General features: G+C 45.0%; 1 protein-coding gene across 2 annotated transcripts in view; it reads right to left on the bottom strand.

Moving 5' to 3' along the window:
* Positions 1-15,729, bottom strand: part of LOC120058475 (target of Nesh-SH3-like) — a 49,287-nt gene that overhangs the window by 21,556 nt on the left and 12,002 nt on the right. Inside the window, exons 6-11 of one of the 2 annotated variants that reach the window (XM_039007161.1) lie at positions 15,351-15,400; positions 11,967-12,009; positions 7,886-7,951; positions 7,566-7,643; positions 3,056-3,250; positions 2,406-2,471 (exon numbers count right to left, since the gene is read on the bottom strand). In XM_039007161.1, the coding sequence (XP_038863089.1) occupies positions 2,406-2,471; positions 3,056-3,250; positions 7,566-7,643; positions 7,886-7,951; positions 11,967-12,009; positions 15,351-15,400 (498 nt within the window). The remainder of the gene's footprint in view (positions 1-2,405; positions 2,472-3,055; positions 3,251-7,565; positions 7,644-7,885; positions 7,952-11,966; positions 12,010-15,350; positions 15,401-15,729) is intronic. The other variant, XM_039007162.1, reaches the window with a different exon arrangement.

Genomic DNA, 15,729 nt, shown 5'->3' with positions numbered 1-15,729 from the left:
TCCTGATTCCTTTGATCATCCTTGAGAAGTGTCTACAATTTGATTGTAGTCCACCTGTGGTAAATTTGATAGGACATGATTTGAAAAGGCACACACCTGTCTATATGAGGTCCCCACAGTTGACAGTGCATGTCAGAGCAAAAACCAAGCCATGAGGTGGAGGTAATTGTCCGTAGAGCTCCGAGACAGGATTGTGTTGAGGCACAGATCTGGGGAAGGCTACCAAAACAAAGGAGAACCTTCCAGAAGGACAAACATCTATTCAGCAATCCACCAATCAGACCTTTATGGTAGAGTGGCCAGACAGAAGCCATTACTCTGTAAAAGGCACATGACAGCCCGCTTGGAGTCTGCCCAAAGGCACCTAAAGGACTCTCAAACCATTAGAAACTAGATTCTATGATCTGATGAAACCAAGATTGAAGTCTTTGGCCTGAATGCCAAGCGTCACATCTGGAGGAAACCTGGCACCATCTCTACGGTGAAGCATGGTGGTGGCAGCATCATGCTGTGGGGATGTTTTTCAGCGGCAGGGACTGGGAGACTAGTCAGGATCGAGGCAAAGATGATTAGAGCAAAGTACAGAGAGATCCTTGATGAAAACCTGGTTCAGAGCATTCACGGCCTCAGACTGGGGCGAAGGTTTACCTTACAACAGGACAACAACCCTAAGCACACAGCCAAGACAACGCAGGAGTGGCTTCGGGACAAGTCTCTGAATGTCCTTGAGTGGCCCAGCCAGAGCCCGGACTTGAACTCAGTTGGTACATCTCTGGAGAGACCTGAAAATAGCTGTGCAGCAACGCTCCCCAAGAGGATCTGTAGAGAAGAATGGGAGATACTCCCCAAATGTAGGTGTACCAAGCTTGTAGCGTCATACCCAAGAAGACTCAAGGCTGTAATCACTGACAAAGGTGCTTCAACAAAGTACTGAGTAAAGGGCCTGAATACTTATGTAAATGTATTATTTTTCTTCTATAAATTTGCAAAAATGTCTAAAAACAAGTTTTTGCTTTGTCATTATGGGGTATTGTGTGTAGATTAATGAGGGAAAAATACAATTGAACAATTTTAGAATAAGGCTGTAACGTAACAAAATGTGGAAAAAGTCAAGGGGTCTGAATACTTTCCGAATGCACTGTATACTGGAGAAACTCAAGGTCACTATCCACTCTCAAAGCAGAGGGCTCAAAACAATGTAAGGCCTATATAAACTATATAGACCACATTCACAGTTGAACAACATCAAATCAAACATGAGATGTGCAAGACATTGAGGTACCGAACACAGACATGAGCACTCCATCCAGTGTGGAATTCACCCTGAGAAACACATGCTTCAGGAGGTGGATGGGAACAGAGTAATAGGAGACAGATAAGCCCAAGACAGACAGACACCACAGACAGACAGACACCACAGACAGACAGACACCACAGACAGACAGACAGACAGACAGACAGACAGACAGACAGACAGACAGACAGACAGACAGACAGACAGACAGACAGACAGACAGACAGACAGACAGACAGACAGACAGACAGACAGACAGACAGACAGACAGACAGACAGACAGACAGACACCACTGACACCACTGACAGACCGTTTAGACACATCATAATTCACAACTACATCAATGATTTACTTTTGCAGTTCATTAGAAACCAAAAAGTGCAAATATTGGAATAACGTTGCTGTGGGGACATTTGAAATCTAATAATATTTCATTGGTATTTCAGATTGGTTTTTGTAGACAAAGTGTGTTTTTAATTCTGTAGAGCTGCTTCCTGCAAGCCCTAGGGCTCCTTGATGACCTCTGAAACTCTGCCAGTTTCACAGAAACACACACACCGGCTGAGACTGAAGCAGAAACTGAAGCCAACAACTGGTTATAGTGGAATGTAGGTGTGGACATCCATGACTGTGGTCATTTTTTGGTTTGAGATGTAACACATTTTCGAGCAAATCATGCATTGACGTCAATGGGAGATTTGTGTGAAAATTCTAACCATGCTCCCAGATATCAAGTTACTGTAAGATGCAGTCTTTTATGACCTGAACAACAGGTCTAGGATCAGACTGTAGTGATACGACCAGAGGAGAGGACTCTTCTTTAGTCTCAGTCATATTGACAGTCAAAACGTGGAAAAACACACCAGCAGATTCAGACCCACATCAACAATAACAGGCACAACACGCAAATGGACAGGATGCTCAATAAGAATGGACAGTCACGCGGACAAACAGACAAGCTTGCCAATCTTAGGACAGGGACAAGTTGTTGAGGCTTAAGCGCATGGAGGGCTTGCTGCGGGGAACATAAAACAAAATGACATCTCTCGGGGGAGATGGGTTAGTGGGTGAGAGACAAACTGAGAGGTAACAATCATCTCTGTTTTTTACCCAGTCGGTTTCCGGACCAGACTGCAGGTTTGGGAATAGCAAGACCCTTGTGGTGCTCCCCGTCGGCTGTTGGAGGGAGAAGAGGGCTCATTAAATTAAGCATGTCTAAAAATGCAGAAAACATGCTTAAGACATGCTAGGAACACACGAGAGGACAACAACAACAGGACTAAAAGTGGATAACATAATCTCATCTGAAAACACTGTCTCTTAAAAGGAAATGGTCAGATCAGTCTGGTGTTTGGAATGATTTGAAGCCAGTTGGCCTGTGTTCCACAGATGTAGCTGTCTCTCTCAGTCTCTCTCTCGGTCTCTCTCTCGGTCTCTCTCTCGGTCTCTCTCTCGGTCTCTCTCTCGGTCTCTCTCTCTCTCTCTCTCTCTCTCCAAAAACATTGGCAGAAATGATTTAAGCCTACACATTCTCTGACCCACACTGTGGACCAAGACCACATGACACCCATATCGATTTGTGAGAGGAGAGAGAGTTAGCGAGAGAGAGAGAGAGAGAGAGAGAGAGAGAGAGAGAGAGAGAGAGAGAGAGAGAGAGAGAGAGAGAGAGAGAGAGAGAAAGAGAAGGTGAGACCTGAGCTAGTGGTGAGGACAGAGGGGGGAAGATAAGGAGGAGGAAGAGGAAAACATTGCTCCGTTACCCTCACGCGTGACGGAGGTGAGGAGGGAGGTGGTGTTTTTGTTCCTGGGTAGAGAGAGAGGTCTGATGCCGTTAGGGGTGGAGTAGAGAGCTACGCGACCACGAGGCAACGTCGTGTTCCTGGCTGCCGTGGTAATGGCAGAGCCTATAGGAGAGCGAGGCTCGGTGGGGGTCAAAGGTCTCAGGAAGCTGGTACCTATATGAACAGAGAGATTGGCAGTAAGAGAGGTTAGAGAGAGAGAAGGGGTCCGATCCCATGGAGACAAGGTTCAAAGGTCATTCAGGTGAGATGGTAGGAGCCCTGGATGGAAAAATAAATGAATGAGTGAGTGGATAAATGGATGAATGAAAGATGCAGACAAGGAAAGGAAGAGTGAAGTGAAAATAATGGATGGAGATACGAAACAAAACTTTGGTTGAACTGCCCTTCTTTTCTTTTCCATGAAAGATGGATGATTTAATGCCAGTGAGACCAAACTATCCAGTGCCTGGAATGATCAGGAATGGGGTGAGTGTGGTGGAGTAAGGATGAGATGGATGGGCAAGGGTGATGGAGAGATGCAGGAGTTTAGGTGTACAGTTTGTTGTAATGGGATGGTAGGAGGGAGAAAGGGTTCAGAGTGCAACACAGACAGCTTCAACCAATAGTAACAGTGTGCGGACTGCTGAAAATAGTATTATGGGTAAGCTATGAGGTCATCCAATAATTGACTGATGGAGAGCAGACATGACCAATGAGAGCTTTGGGTTCATGAGGTTGGATGACAACAGAGATGGTGATAGGACAAAATGGTGTCATCGTTACCCCGGGTGTTACTATTGGCCCTCTCAGTGGCGAGGGCGGGTCTTGGCAGAGGTTGTCCCACCTGATATTGGCTGGGAGCTGTGTGAGAGAGAACTTTATTTTTTATCAGATTAGACGTTTGGACTCAATGATCCATTATAAATGTTTCTATTTCTCTGTTACGGCCTAGGTGAGTGGAGAGAGCAGGGTCTTTACCCGTGGGGGTCTGTAGGTTCTGGGTGACCTTAGCAGGCTGTTGGGGCTGGGCCTGAGGCTCTGGCTGGGGTCTGGCCTGAGGTTGGGCCTGAGGTTGGGCCTGAGGCTGGGCCTGAGGCTGGGCCTGAGGCTGGACCTGTTGGGGTCTGGCCTGTTGGGGTCTGGCTTGTTGGGGTCTGGCCTGTTGGGGTCTGGCCTGTTGGGGTCTGGCCTGTTGGGGTCTGGCCTGTTGGGGCTGTGCCTGAGGCTGGGCCTGCGTCTCGGGCTGGGGTCTGGCCTGTTGGGGTCTGACCTGTTGGGGTCTGGCCTGTTGGGGCTTTGCCTGAGGCTGGGCCTGCGTCTCGGGCTGGGGTCTGGCCTGTTGGGGTCTGACCTGTTGGGGTCTGGCCTGTTGGGGTCTGGCCTGTTGGGGCTGGGCCTGAGGCTCAGGCTGGGGTCTGGCCTGTTGGGGTCTGGCCTGTTGGGGCTGGGCCTGAGGCTCAGGCTGGGGTCTGGCTTGTTGGGGTCTGGCTTGTTGGGGTCTGGCCTGTTGGGGTCTGGGCTGTTGGAGCCTGCCCTGGGCCGGTCCCTTGTGTCTCTCTTCCTTACGATGGGGATTAGGCGCAGGGGCCGTGGGAGAGGCCAGGGGAAGGGTGGGGGAGGGCAGGAGCTGGGGGGAGGCATGGGGGAGAGTGGGGGAGGCAAGGAGGACGGTGGGGGAAGCACGGGGGATGGTTGGGGAGGCACGGGGGACGGTGGGGGAAGCACGGGGGATGGTTGGGGAGGCACGGGGGACGGTGGGGGAAGCACGGGGGAGGGTGGGGGCGGCACGGGGGATGGTTGGGGAGGCACGGGGGACGGTGGGGGAAGCACGGGGGAGGGTGGGGGAAGCACGGGGGACGGTGGGGGAAGCACGGGGGACGGTGGGGGAAGCACGGGGGAGGGTGGGGGCGGCACGGGGGAGGGTGGGGGCGGCACGGGTGATGTCCACGGAGGGAGAGGAGGCAGATCTGATCTGGTCTGCTCGTCCTGGAGTGGGTGAGAGATGAGAGTAGAACATTGAGGCCATAGAAATATGTTTTATAGAACAGACAGCACACCAAGGACAGGTCTTTTGACACTGGAAAAAATGTATATTTAAATGGCTTAGAAAAACTAAGAGGCCTGCCCAGTAAGAGGCCTGCCCAGCATTATCAAATGAAGTTGCAGGGCGGGCCCAACAGCTCAGTAGATACAGCAGAGAGAGAGAGAGAGAGAGAGAGAGAGAGAGATGCCGATTTCAAGTGCTAGTCGAAATGAGGAAACTCTGAAATTTTCGAGATGCTAACTGGTTGTAGTTATACAGGTACCACGTTCAACAAATCAGCAAGTGAGAAATGTCAGAGTTCCCTAGTTCCGACTAGCATATGAACACTGCAATAGAGAGAGCAATGACGTGGTGCACATATCTGCACATATGTGACGTAGTAGGCCATTTTCTGGGACAGCTTTTGGCTCATGAGTGCTATTTTCAGAACTGCTGTCTAAAATATATACAAAAGTACTTCAGGGATAATGTTGAGAGTATAGTTTTCTATTTCGGATGTTTTGCTAACCCTTGTTCAAGAGGGATAACAGAAACGATAGAATGATGTGAATAAAGAAAGGATAGAAGGGACATACAGTCAGAGTACTGTATGTATCATTCCAGGCTGTTTAACAACCGGCCGTGATTGGGAGTCCCACAGGGCGGCGCACAGTTGGCCCAGCGTCGTCCGGGTTAGGGCTTGGCCGGGGTAGGCCGTCATTTTAAATAAGAATTTGTTCTTAGGTGACTTGCCTAGTTAAATTAAAAGTTATATTAAAAAAATATTTTAAAAAATATAAATAAAAAGAGCACACTATGAGAAACAAGGACATTTTATGATAGATCTGTGAGGGATCTTCTGTTGGGAAGAAAGTGGACTCATTTAGTAGCATGACACATTATCATGCAGACTGGACTGAACACCGTCTAGACTGTAACTTTCTACTTTACCTTGCAGACTGGACTGAACACCTTCTAGACTGTAATATTCTACTTTATCATGCAGACTGGACTGAACACCTTCTAGACTGTAATATGCTACTTTATCATGCAAACTGGACTGAACACCTTCTAGACTGTAATATTCTACTTTATCATGCAGACTGGACTGAACACCTTCTAGACTGTAATATGCTACTTTATCATGCAGACTGGACTGAACACCTTCTAGACTGTAATATGCTACTTTATCATGCAGACTGGACTGAACACCTTCTAGACTGTAATATGCTACTTTATCATGCAGACTGGACTGAACACCTTCTAGACTGTAATATTCTACTTTATCATGCAGACTGGACTGAACACCTTCTAGACTGTAATATTCTACTTTATCATGCAAACTGGACTGAACACCTTCTAGACTGTAATATTCTACTTTATCATGCAGACTGGACTGAACACCTTCTAGACTGTAATATTCTACTTTATCATGCAGACTGGACTGAACACCTTCTCTAGACTGTAATATGCTACTTTATCATGCAGACTGAACACCTTCTAGACTGTAATATGCTACTTTATCATGCAAACTGGACTGAACACCTTCTAGACTGTAATATTCTACTTTATCATGCAGACTGGACTGAACACCTTCTAGACTGTAATATTCTACTTTATCATGCAGACTGGACTGAACACCTTCTAGACTGTAATATTCTACTGTATCATGCAGACTGGACTGAACACCTTCTAGACTGTAATATTCTACTTTATCATGCAGACTGGACTGAACACCTTCTAGACTGTAATATTCTACTTTATCATGCAGACTGGACTGAACACCTTCTAGACTGTAATATTCTACTTTATCATGCAGACTGGACTGAACACCTTCTAGACTGCAATATTCTACTTTATCATGCAAACTGGACTGAACGCCTTCAACGCTGGCTGAAAGCAAAGCACCATGGGTTAAAATAATGATTCTAAATGAACAGTTGTGTGTAGAACGTTTTAAAAGTATTGAAATCAACAGATTAATGAATGTGGGTTACATATGGTACAAGATGCTGATGGATGTTTGGACAGACAGCAACGAAATGAGACAAAGATTGAGGAAGAGAGAGAAAGACGATTGACTTGTTTGTGGGACGTGACTGATGAGAAACATATTGAGTGAACAAGCAGCGCTTATGCAATATGCTCAAAAGTTCAAGAGTCGTTCTCACCTGGACCAACCAACCACTAGGCTAGGCCATGCTGCCGTGGCAACCTACCTTCGCCTCCATGGGGACCAATTGTCTGAGGCAGTATTAGAACTTTCAGTCATCTTCTCCTGAGATCCGGATGAGGGGCTCTCTACTTCTGTACTTAGTGCATGCCAATCGTACTCATGCAGGCAATCATAAAAGAAGATCCCTCTGAAATAGCACCCACCCACCCAGCCTTTCACTGGCTGCAGCCAAGCTGACTGACAGTTAAGCCGTCCTGTCTCGTTAGGGAGTAAAGTGTCTGTTTGTTTACCGGTTGGCTCGTTCTGCACCAGAGGCATTGTGGGTCTTGGAGTGGACAGGAAGCGCTGTCTATTGGTCGAGGTTGGGGCTGAGGAACATAACACACTTTAAGAACAACACAAAATCTGTGGAGTGAAACGTGATGTCCTACTACAGGATATACACTGTGAAATGGTGTCAACGCTTTCCCGAGGAAAAGAAAGAGAAATGAAAAGTGTAAGATTGAAAAAGACTACAAGGTTAAGAAGGAATAAGGTCAAGAAGAATAAGGTCAATATGGAATAAGGTCAAGAAGGAAAGATCATAGGACATAGTTGCATGGCTCATTACCGAAGGTGGTCCTTGGAGCCATAGGGGTCCTGAAGAGGGTTCTGCCCTGGCTCCTGTTACGGACAGCTAAACAGAAGGAGGCGACAAACATCAACAGCTATCATCACTTTGCCAGGCTGGAGTTTCCCAGTGTGGCTGCTGTGAGTAGCAATTACATTCCCAATGTATTGGCTATGTTCATTGTATTACAGTGCAGTATGAATGAATTCAGTGTATTACAGTGCAGTATGAATGAATTCAGTGTATTACAGTGCAGTATGCATGGGCTCAGTGTATTACAGTGCAGTATGTATGGGCTCAGTATATTACAGTGCAGTATGCATGGGTTCAGTGTATTACAGTGCAGTATGTATGGGCTCAGTGTATTACAGTGCAGTATGTATGGGCTAAGTGTATTACAGTGCAGTATGTATGGGCTCAGTGTATTACAGTGCAGTATGTATGCACTCAGTGTATTGCAGTGCAGGTTGTATGGGTTCAGTGTATTACAGTGCAGTATGTATGGGCTCAGTGTATTACAGTGCAGTATGTATTGGTTCAGTGTATTACAGTGCAGTACATATAGGTTCTGTGTATTACAGTGCACTATGTATGGGTTCAGTGTAATACAGTGCAAGTTTTATGGGTTCAGGTTATTACAGTGCAGTATGTATGTGTTCAGTGTATTACAGTGCAGTATGTATGGGTTCAGTGTATTACAGTGCAGGTTGTATGGGCTCAGTGTAATACAGTGCAGGTTGTATGGGTTCAGTGTAATACAGTGCAGTATGTATGGGCTCAGTGTATTACAGTGCAGGTTGTATGGGTTCAGTGTAATACAGTGCAGGTTGTATGGGTTCAGCGTAATACAGTGCAGTATGTATGGGTTCAGTGTATTACAGTGCAGTATGTATGGGCTCAGTGTATTACGTGGCAGTATGTATGGGTTCAGTGTATTACAGTCCAGGTTGTATGGGCTCAGTGTAATACAGTGCAGGTTGTATGGATTCAGTGTAATACAGTGCAGTATGTATGGGCTCAGTGTAATACAGTGCAGGTTGTATGGGCTCAGTGTAATACAGTGCAGGTTGTATGGGCTCAGTGTAATACAGTGCAGTATGTATGGGCTCAGTGTAATACAGTGCAGGTTGTATTGGCTCAGTGTAATACAGTGCAGTATGTATGGGTTCAGTGTAATACAGTGCAGTATGTATGGGCTCAGTGTATTACAGTGCAGGTTGTATGGGTTCAGTGTAATACAGTGCAGGTTGTATGGGTTCAGCGTAATACAGTGCAGTATGTATGGGTTCAGTGTATTACAGTGCAGTATGTATGGGCTCAGTGTATTACGTGGCAGTATGTATGGGTTCAGTGTATTACAGTCCAGGTTGTATGGGCTCAGTGTAATACAGTGCAGGTTGTATGGATTCAGTGTAATACAGTGCAGTATGTATGGGCTCAGTGTAATACAGTGCAGGTTGTATGGGCTCAGTGTAATACAGTGCAGGTTGTATGGGCTCAGTGTAATACAGTGCAGTATGTATGGGCTCAGTGTAATACAGTGCAGGTTGTATTGGCTCAGTGTAATACAGTGCAGTATGTATGGGTTCAGTGTAATACAGTGCAGTATGTATGGGCTCAGTGTAATACAGTGCAGTATGTATGGGTTCAGTGTAATACAGTGCAGGTTGTATGGGCTCAGTGTAATACAGTGCAGGTTGTATGGGTTCAGTGTAATACAGTGCAGGTTGTATGGGTTCAGTGTATTACAGTACAGTATGTATGGGTTCAGTGTAATACAGTCCAGGTTGTATGGGCTCAGTGTAATACAGTGCAGGTTGTATGGGTTCAGTGTAATACAGTGCAGTATGTATGGGTTCAGTGTATTACAGTGCAGGTTATATGGGTTCAGTGTATTACAGTGCAGTATGTATGGGCTCAGTGTGATACAGTGCAGGTTATATGGGTTCAGTGTATTACAGTGCAGTATGTATGAGCTCAGTATATTACAGCACAGGTTATAAGGCCTGAGTTAAGTACAGTAAGCCTATTTCACAAAGATTATAAAAAAAATGATTGACAGCCCTAACAAGCATGTATCTTGCTGATCACATCGTCATAACCATCATAGGCGACATGTGTGTACAGTAGACATGTACACAGTGGCTGTCATCTTCTCTGGTCACCTGTAATAAACCCTGTGGTTATCAGAAGGAAGATTAGGAGACTATAACATTGAATTAATGATGATGAGGTCCTGTCTACAGAGTCATAATTCAGACGTTCTGTTTAAATTCTTCCAGTGCTGGTTCCTCAGTACAGGGTTCAGTGAGGAGTGGTGGAACACACGTTTTGGAAGGGATGGTGATAAATCATCATGTCCTGTTAAGTCTTTGCCGCAGTGTAAAACCAGGGTTTGACCAAACCAGGAGCGCATGTGTACAGTATGTGCATGCGTGTGTAAGTGTCTGTGTGTACAGTGGGGCAAAAAAGTATTTAGTCAGCCACCAATTGTGCAAGTTCTCCCACTTAAAAAGATGAGAGAGGCCTGTAATTTTCATCATAGGTACACTTCAACTATGACAGACAAAATGAGAAAAAAAATCCAGAAAATCCCATTGTAGGATTTTTTATGAATTTATTTGCAAATTATGCTGGAAAATAAGTATTTGGTCACCTACAAACAAGCAAGATTTCTGGCTCTCACAGACCTGTAACTTCTTCTTTAAGAGGCTCCTCTGTCCTCCACTCGTTACCTGTATTAATGGCACCTGTTAGAACTTGTTATCAGTATAAAAGACACCTGTCCACAACCTCAAACAGTCACACTCCAAACTCCACTATGGCTAAGACCAAAGAGCTGTCAAAGGACACCAGAAACAAAATTGTAGACCTGCACCAGGCTGGGAAGACTGAATCTGCAATAGGTAAGCAGCTTGGTTTGAAGAAATCAACTGTGGGAGCAATTATTAGGAAATGGAAGACATACAAGACCACTGATAATCTCCCTCGATCTGGGGCTCCACGCAAGATCTCACCCCGTGGGGTCAAAATGATCACAAGAACGGTGAGCAAAAATCCCAGAACCACACGGGGGGACCTAGTGAATGACCTGCAGAGAGCTGGGACCAAAGTAACAAAGCCTACCATCAGTAACACACTACGCCGCCAGGGACTCAAATCCTGCAGTGCCAGACGTGTCCCCCTGCTTAAGCCAGTACATGTCCAGGCCCGTCTGAATTTTGCTAGAGAGCATTTGGATGATCCAGAAGAAGATTGGGAGAATGTCATATGGTCAGATGAAACCAAAATATAACTTTTTGGTAAAAACTCAACTCGTCGTGTTTGGAGGACAAAGAATGCTGAGTTGCATCCAAAGAACACCATACCTACTGTGAAGCATGGGGGTGGAAACATCATGCTTTGGGGCTGTTTTTCTGCAAAGGGACCAGGACGACTGATCCGTGTAAAGGAAAGAATGAATGGGGCCATGTATCGTGAGATTTTGAGTGAAAACCTCCTTCCATCAGCAAGGGCATTGAAGATGAAACGTGGCTGGGTCTTTCAGCATGACAATGATCCCAAATACACCGCCCGGGCAATGAAAGAGTGGCTTCGTAAGAAGCATTTCAAGGTCCTGGAGTGGCCTAGCCAGTCTCCAGATCTCAACCCCATAGAAAATCTTTGGAGGGAGTTGAAAGTCTGTGTTGCCCAGCAACAGCCCCAAAACATCACTGCTCTAGAGGAGATCTGCATGGAGGAATGGGCCAAAATACCAGCAACAGTGTGTGAAAACCTTGTGAAGACTTACAGAAAACGTTTGACCTCTGTCATTGCCAACAAAGGGTATATAACAAAGTATTGAGATAAACTTTTGTTATTGACCAAATACTTATTTTCCACCATAATTTGCAAATAAATTCATTAAAAATCCTACAATGTGATTTTCTGGATTTTCTTTTCTCATTTTGTCTGTCATAGTTGAAGTGTACCTATGATGAAAATTACAGGCCTCTCTCATCTTTTTAAGTGGGAGAACTTGCACAATTGGTGGCTGACTAAATACTTTTTTGCCCCACTGTATGTCTGTCTGTTGGCTTACCGTGACGAGGAGGGAAGAAGGACAGTGGCATGTTGTCCGTTTTCTGTTAGGAGAGGGAAAGAAAGAGAGAGATGGGGGAAAGAGAGATGGGGCAGAGAGAGAGGGAAGGGGTGGAGACAACGAGATCTCCATGATACTGTAGGCTATGGTCATTGGACGTGACACAACAATGATAAGATGAAGAGCTACCTACTTCACCTATTTACTTCACTCAATCCAGTCAGTGTCTGTCCATTTTCAATTCAATTCAAGGGGCTTTAATGGCATGGGAAACATGTGTTAACATTGCCAAAGCAAGTGAGGTAGATAATATACAAAAGTTAAATAAACTATAAAAATGAACAGTAAACATTACACTCACAGAAGTTCCAAAAGAATAAAGACATTACAAATGTTATATTATATATATATACAGTGTTGTAACGATGTACAAATAGTTAAAGTACAAAAGGGAAAATAAATAAGCATAAATATGGGTTGCATTTACAATGGTGTTTGTTCTTCACTGGTTGACCTTTTCTTGTGGCAACAGGTCACACATATTGCTGCTGTGATGGCCCACTGTGGTATTTCACCCGGTAGATATGGGAGTTGATCAAAATCGGGTTTGTTTTCAAATTCTTTGTGGATCTGTGTAATCTGAGGGAATTATGTGTCTCTAATATGGTCATACATTGGACAGGAGGTTAGGAAGTGCAGCTCAGTTTCCACCTCATTTTGTGGGCAGTGTGCACATAGCCTGTCTTCTCTTGAGAGCTAGGTCTGCCTACGGCAGCCTTTCTCAATAGCAAGGCTATGCTCACTGAGTCTGTACATAGTCAAAGCTTTTCTTAAGTTTGGGTCAGTCACAGTGGTCAGGTATTCTGCCACTGTGTACTCTCTGTTTAGGGCCAAATAGCATTCTAGTTTGTTCTGTTTTTTTGTTAATTCTTTCCAATGTGTCAAGTAATTATATTTTTGTTTTCTCATGATTTGGTTGGGTCTAATTGTGTTGATGTCCTGGGGCTCTGTGGGGTGTGTATGTCTCTCTCATATTCTCTATCCCTGTATCTTCACTCTCTCTTTCTGTTACATGGCCCCTTGCCCTCTTCACTGTGTCTTATCTGTAATCTCTCCGGTGGGAAGCTGGTTATTCCAACTTTCCCTTATGAAGTGCCAGCGTTGAGGCTAATGCTGGTCAGCTGTGCAGCTGCATAAGAGTGGGGCCGGGGACAAGTGAAACAACAGAGGAACACAGTCCAGTCACCGAGCACGGCCAGAAACTCAAGGCCAACACTTGTCTCTCCTCTCCTCTCCTCTCCTCTCCTCTCCTCTCCTCTCCTCTCCTCTCCTCTCCTCTCCTCTCCTCTCCTCTCCTCTCCTCTCCTCTCCTCTCCTCTCCTCTCCTCTCCTCTCCTCTCCTCTCCTCTCCTCTCCTCTCCTCTCCTCTCCTCTCCTCTCCTCTCCTCTCCTCTCATCTCATCTCATCTCATCTCATCTCATCTCATTTCATTTCATTTCATTTCATTTCATTTCATCTCATCTCATCTCATCTCATCTCATCTCATCTCATCTCCTCTCCTCTCCTCTCCTCTCCTCTCCTCTCCTCTCCTCTCCTCTGCTCTGCTCTGCTCTCCTCTGCTCTCCTCTGCTCTCTTCAGTAATACATGTGCTAGCTGGCTATGGTCCTCGCCACTGGTCTTGGCCAGCTATGGCTAGCTACTTGTTTCGCTATTTCCACTAAGGAGCAGGACGGAAAGAAAGAAGCTCCAGGCATCCCTTATATTACACTGTATACTTACTAAAGACAGACTACAGTACACTACAGACTAGAGCACACTACAGACTAGAGTACACTACAGACTAGAGCACACTACAGACTAGAGTACACTACAGACTAGAGTACACTACAGACTAGAGCACACTAGAGACTAGAGTACACTACAGACTAGAGCACACTACAGACTAGAGCACACTACAGACTAGAGCACACTACAGACTAGAGTGCACTACATACTAGAGTACACTAGAGACTAGAGTACACTAGAGACTAGAGTACACTACAGACTAGAGCACACTACAGACTAGAGCACACTACAGACTAGAGTACACTAGAGACTAGAGCACACTACAGACTAGAGCACACTACAGACTAGAGCACACTACAGACTAGAGTACACTACAGACTAGAGCACACTACAGACTAGAGCACACTACAGACTAGAGCACACTACAGACTAGAGTACACTAGAGACTAGAGTACACTAGAGACTAGAGTACACTACAGATTAGAGCACACTACAGACTAGAGTACACTACAGACTAGAGTACACTACAGACTAGAGCACACTACAGACTAGAGTACACTACAGACTAGAGTACACTACAGACTAGAGTACACTACAGACTAGAGCACACTAGAGACTAGAGTACACTAGAGACTAGAGTACACTACAGACTAGAGTACACTACAGACTAGAGTACACTACAGACTAGAGCACACTAGAAACTAGAGTACACTACAGACTAGAGCACACTACAGACTAGAGTACACTACAGACTAGAGTACACAACAGACTAGCGCACACTAGAAACTAGAGTACACTACAGACTAGAGCACACTTCAGACTAGAGTACACTACAGACTAGAGTACACTACAGACTAGAGCACACTACAGACTAAAGTACAGTACAGACTACAGACTAGAGCACACTACAGACTAGAGCACACTACAGACTAGATCACACTACAGACTAGAATACACTACAGACTAGAGCACACTACAGACTAGAGTACACTACAGACTAGAGTACACTACAGACTAGAGTACACTACAGACTAGAGCACACTACAGACTAGAGCACACTACAGACTAGAGCACACTACAGACTAGAGCACACTACAGACTAGAGTACACTACAGACTAGAGTACACTACAGACTAGAGCACATTACAGACTAGAGTACACTACAGACTAGAGTACACTACAGACTAGAGCACACTACAGACTAGAGTACACTACAGACTAGAGTACACTACAGACTAGAGTACACTACAGACTAGAGTACATTACAGACTAGAGTACATTACAGACTAGAGTACACTACAGACTAGAGTACACTACAGACTAGAGTACATTACAGACTAGAGTACACTACAGACTAGAGCACATTACAGACTAGAGTACACTACAGACTAGAGTACACTACAGACTAGAGCACACTACAGACTAGAGTACACTACAGACTAGAGTACACTACAGACTAGAGTACACTACAGACTAGAGTACATTACAGACTAGAGTACATTACAAACTTACTAAGGTAAATCACCAACGTTGTACAGAACACTCACCACAGACACAGTGCACATTCTTTAGCAGGAGTAATAAGTGCAGGACGTACCACAGGCGTCAGAGGGGTTCTTGGTCTGAAAGGTTTCTGCATGGCCTTCTCTGAAAATACAACCACAACACAAAAAGAATGAACAGCTGGAACTAATAACACGTTACTAGTACTGGAGCGTAAGGAATATATACAGTTGAAGTCTGAAGTTTACATACACTTAGGTTGGAGTCATTAAAACTCGTTTTTCAACCACTCCACATATTTCTTGTTAACAAACTATAGTTTTGGCAAGTCAGTTAGGACATCTACTTTGTGCATGACACAAGTCATTTTTCCAACAATTGTTTACAGGCAGATTATTTCACTTATAATTCACTGTATCACAATTCCAGTGGGTCGGAAGTTTACATACACTAAGTTGACTGTGCATTAAACA

Source organism: Salvelinus namaycush, chromosome 13, assembly GCF_016432855.1.
Source record: "Salvelinus namaycush isolate Seneca chromosome 13, SaNama_1.0, whole genome shotgun sequence".
In the NCBI taxonomy this organism is placed as follows: Eukaryota; Metazoa; Chordata; class Actinopteri; order Salmoniformes; family Salmonidae; genus Salvelinus; species Salvelinus namaycush.
This window is presented reverse-complemented; position numbering and strand designations above follow the sequence as displayed.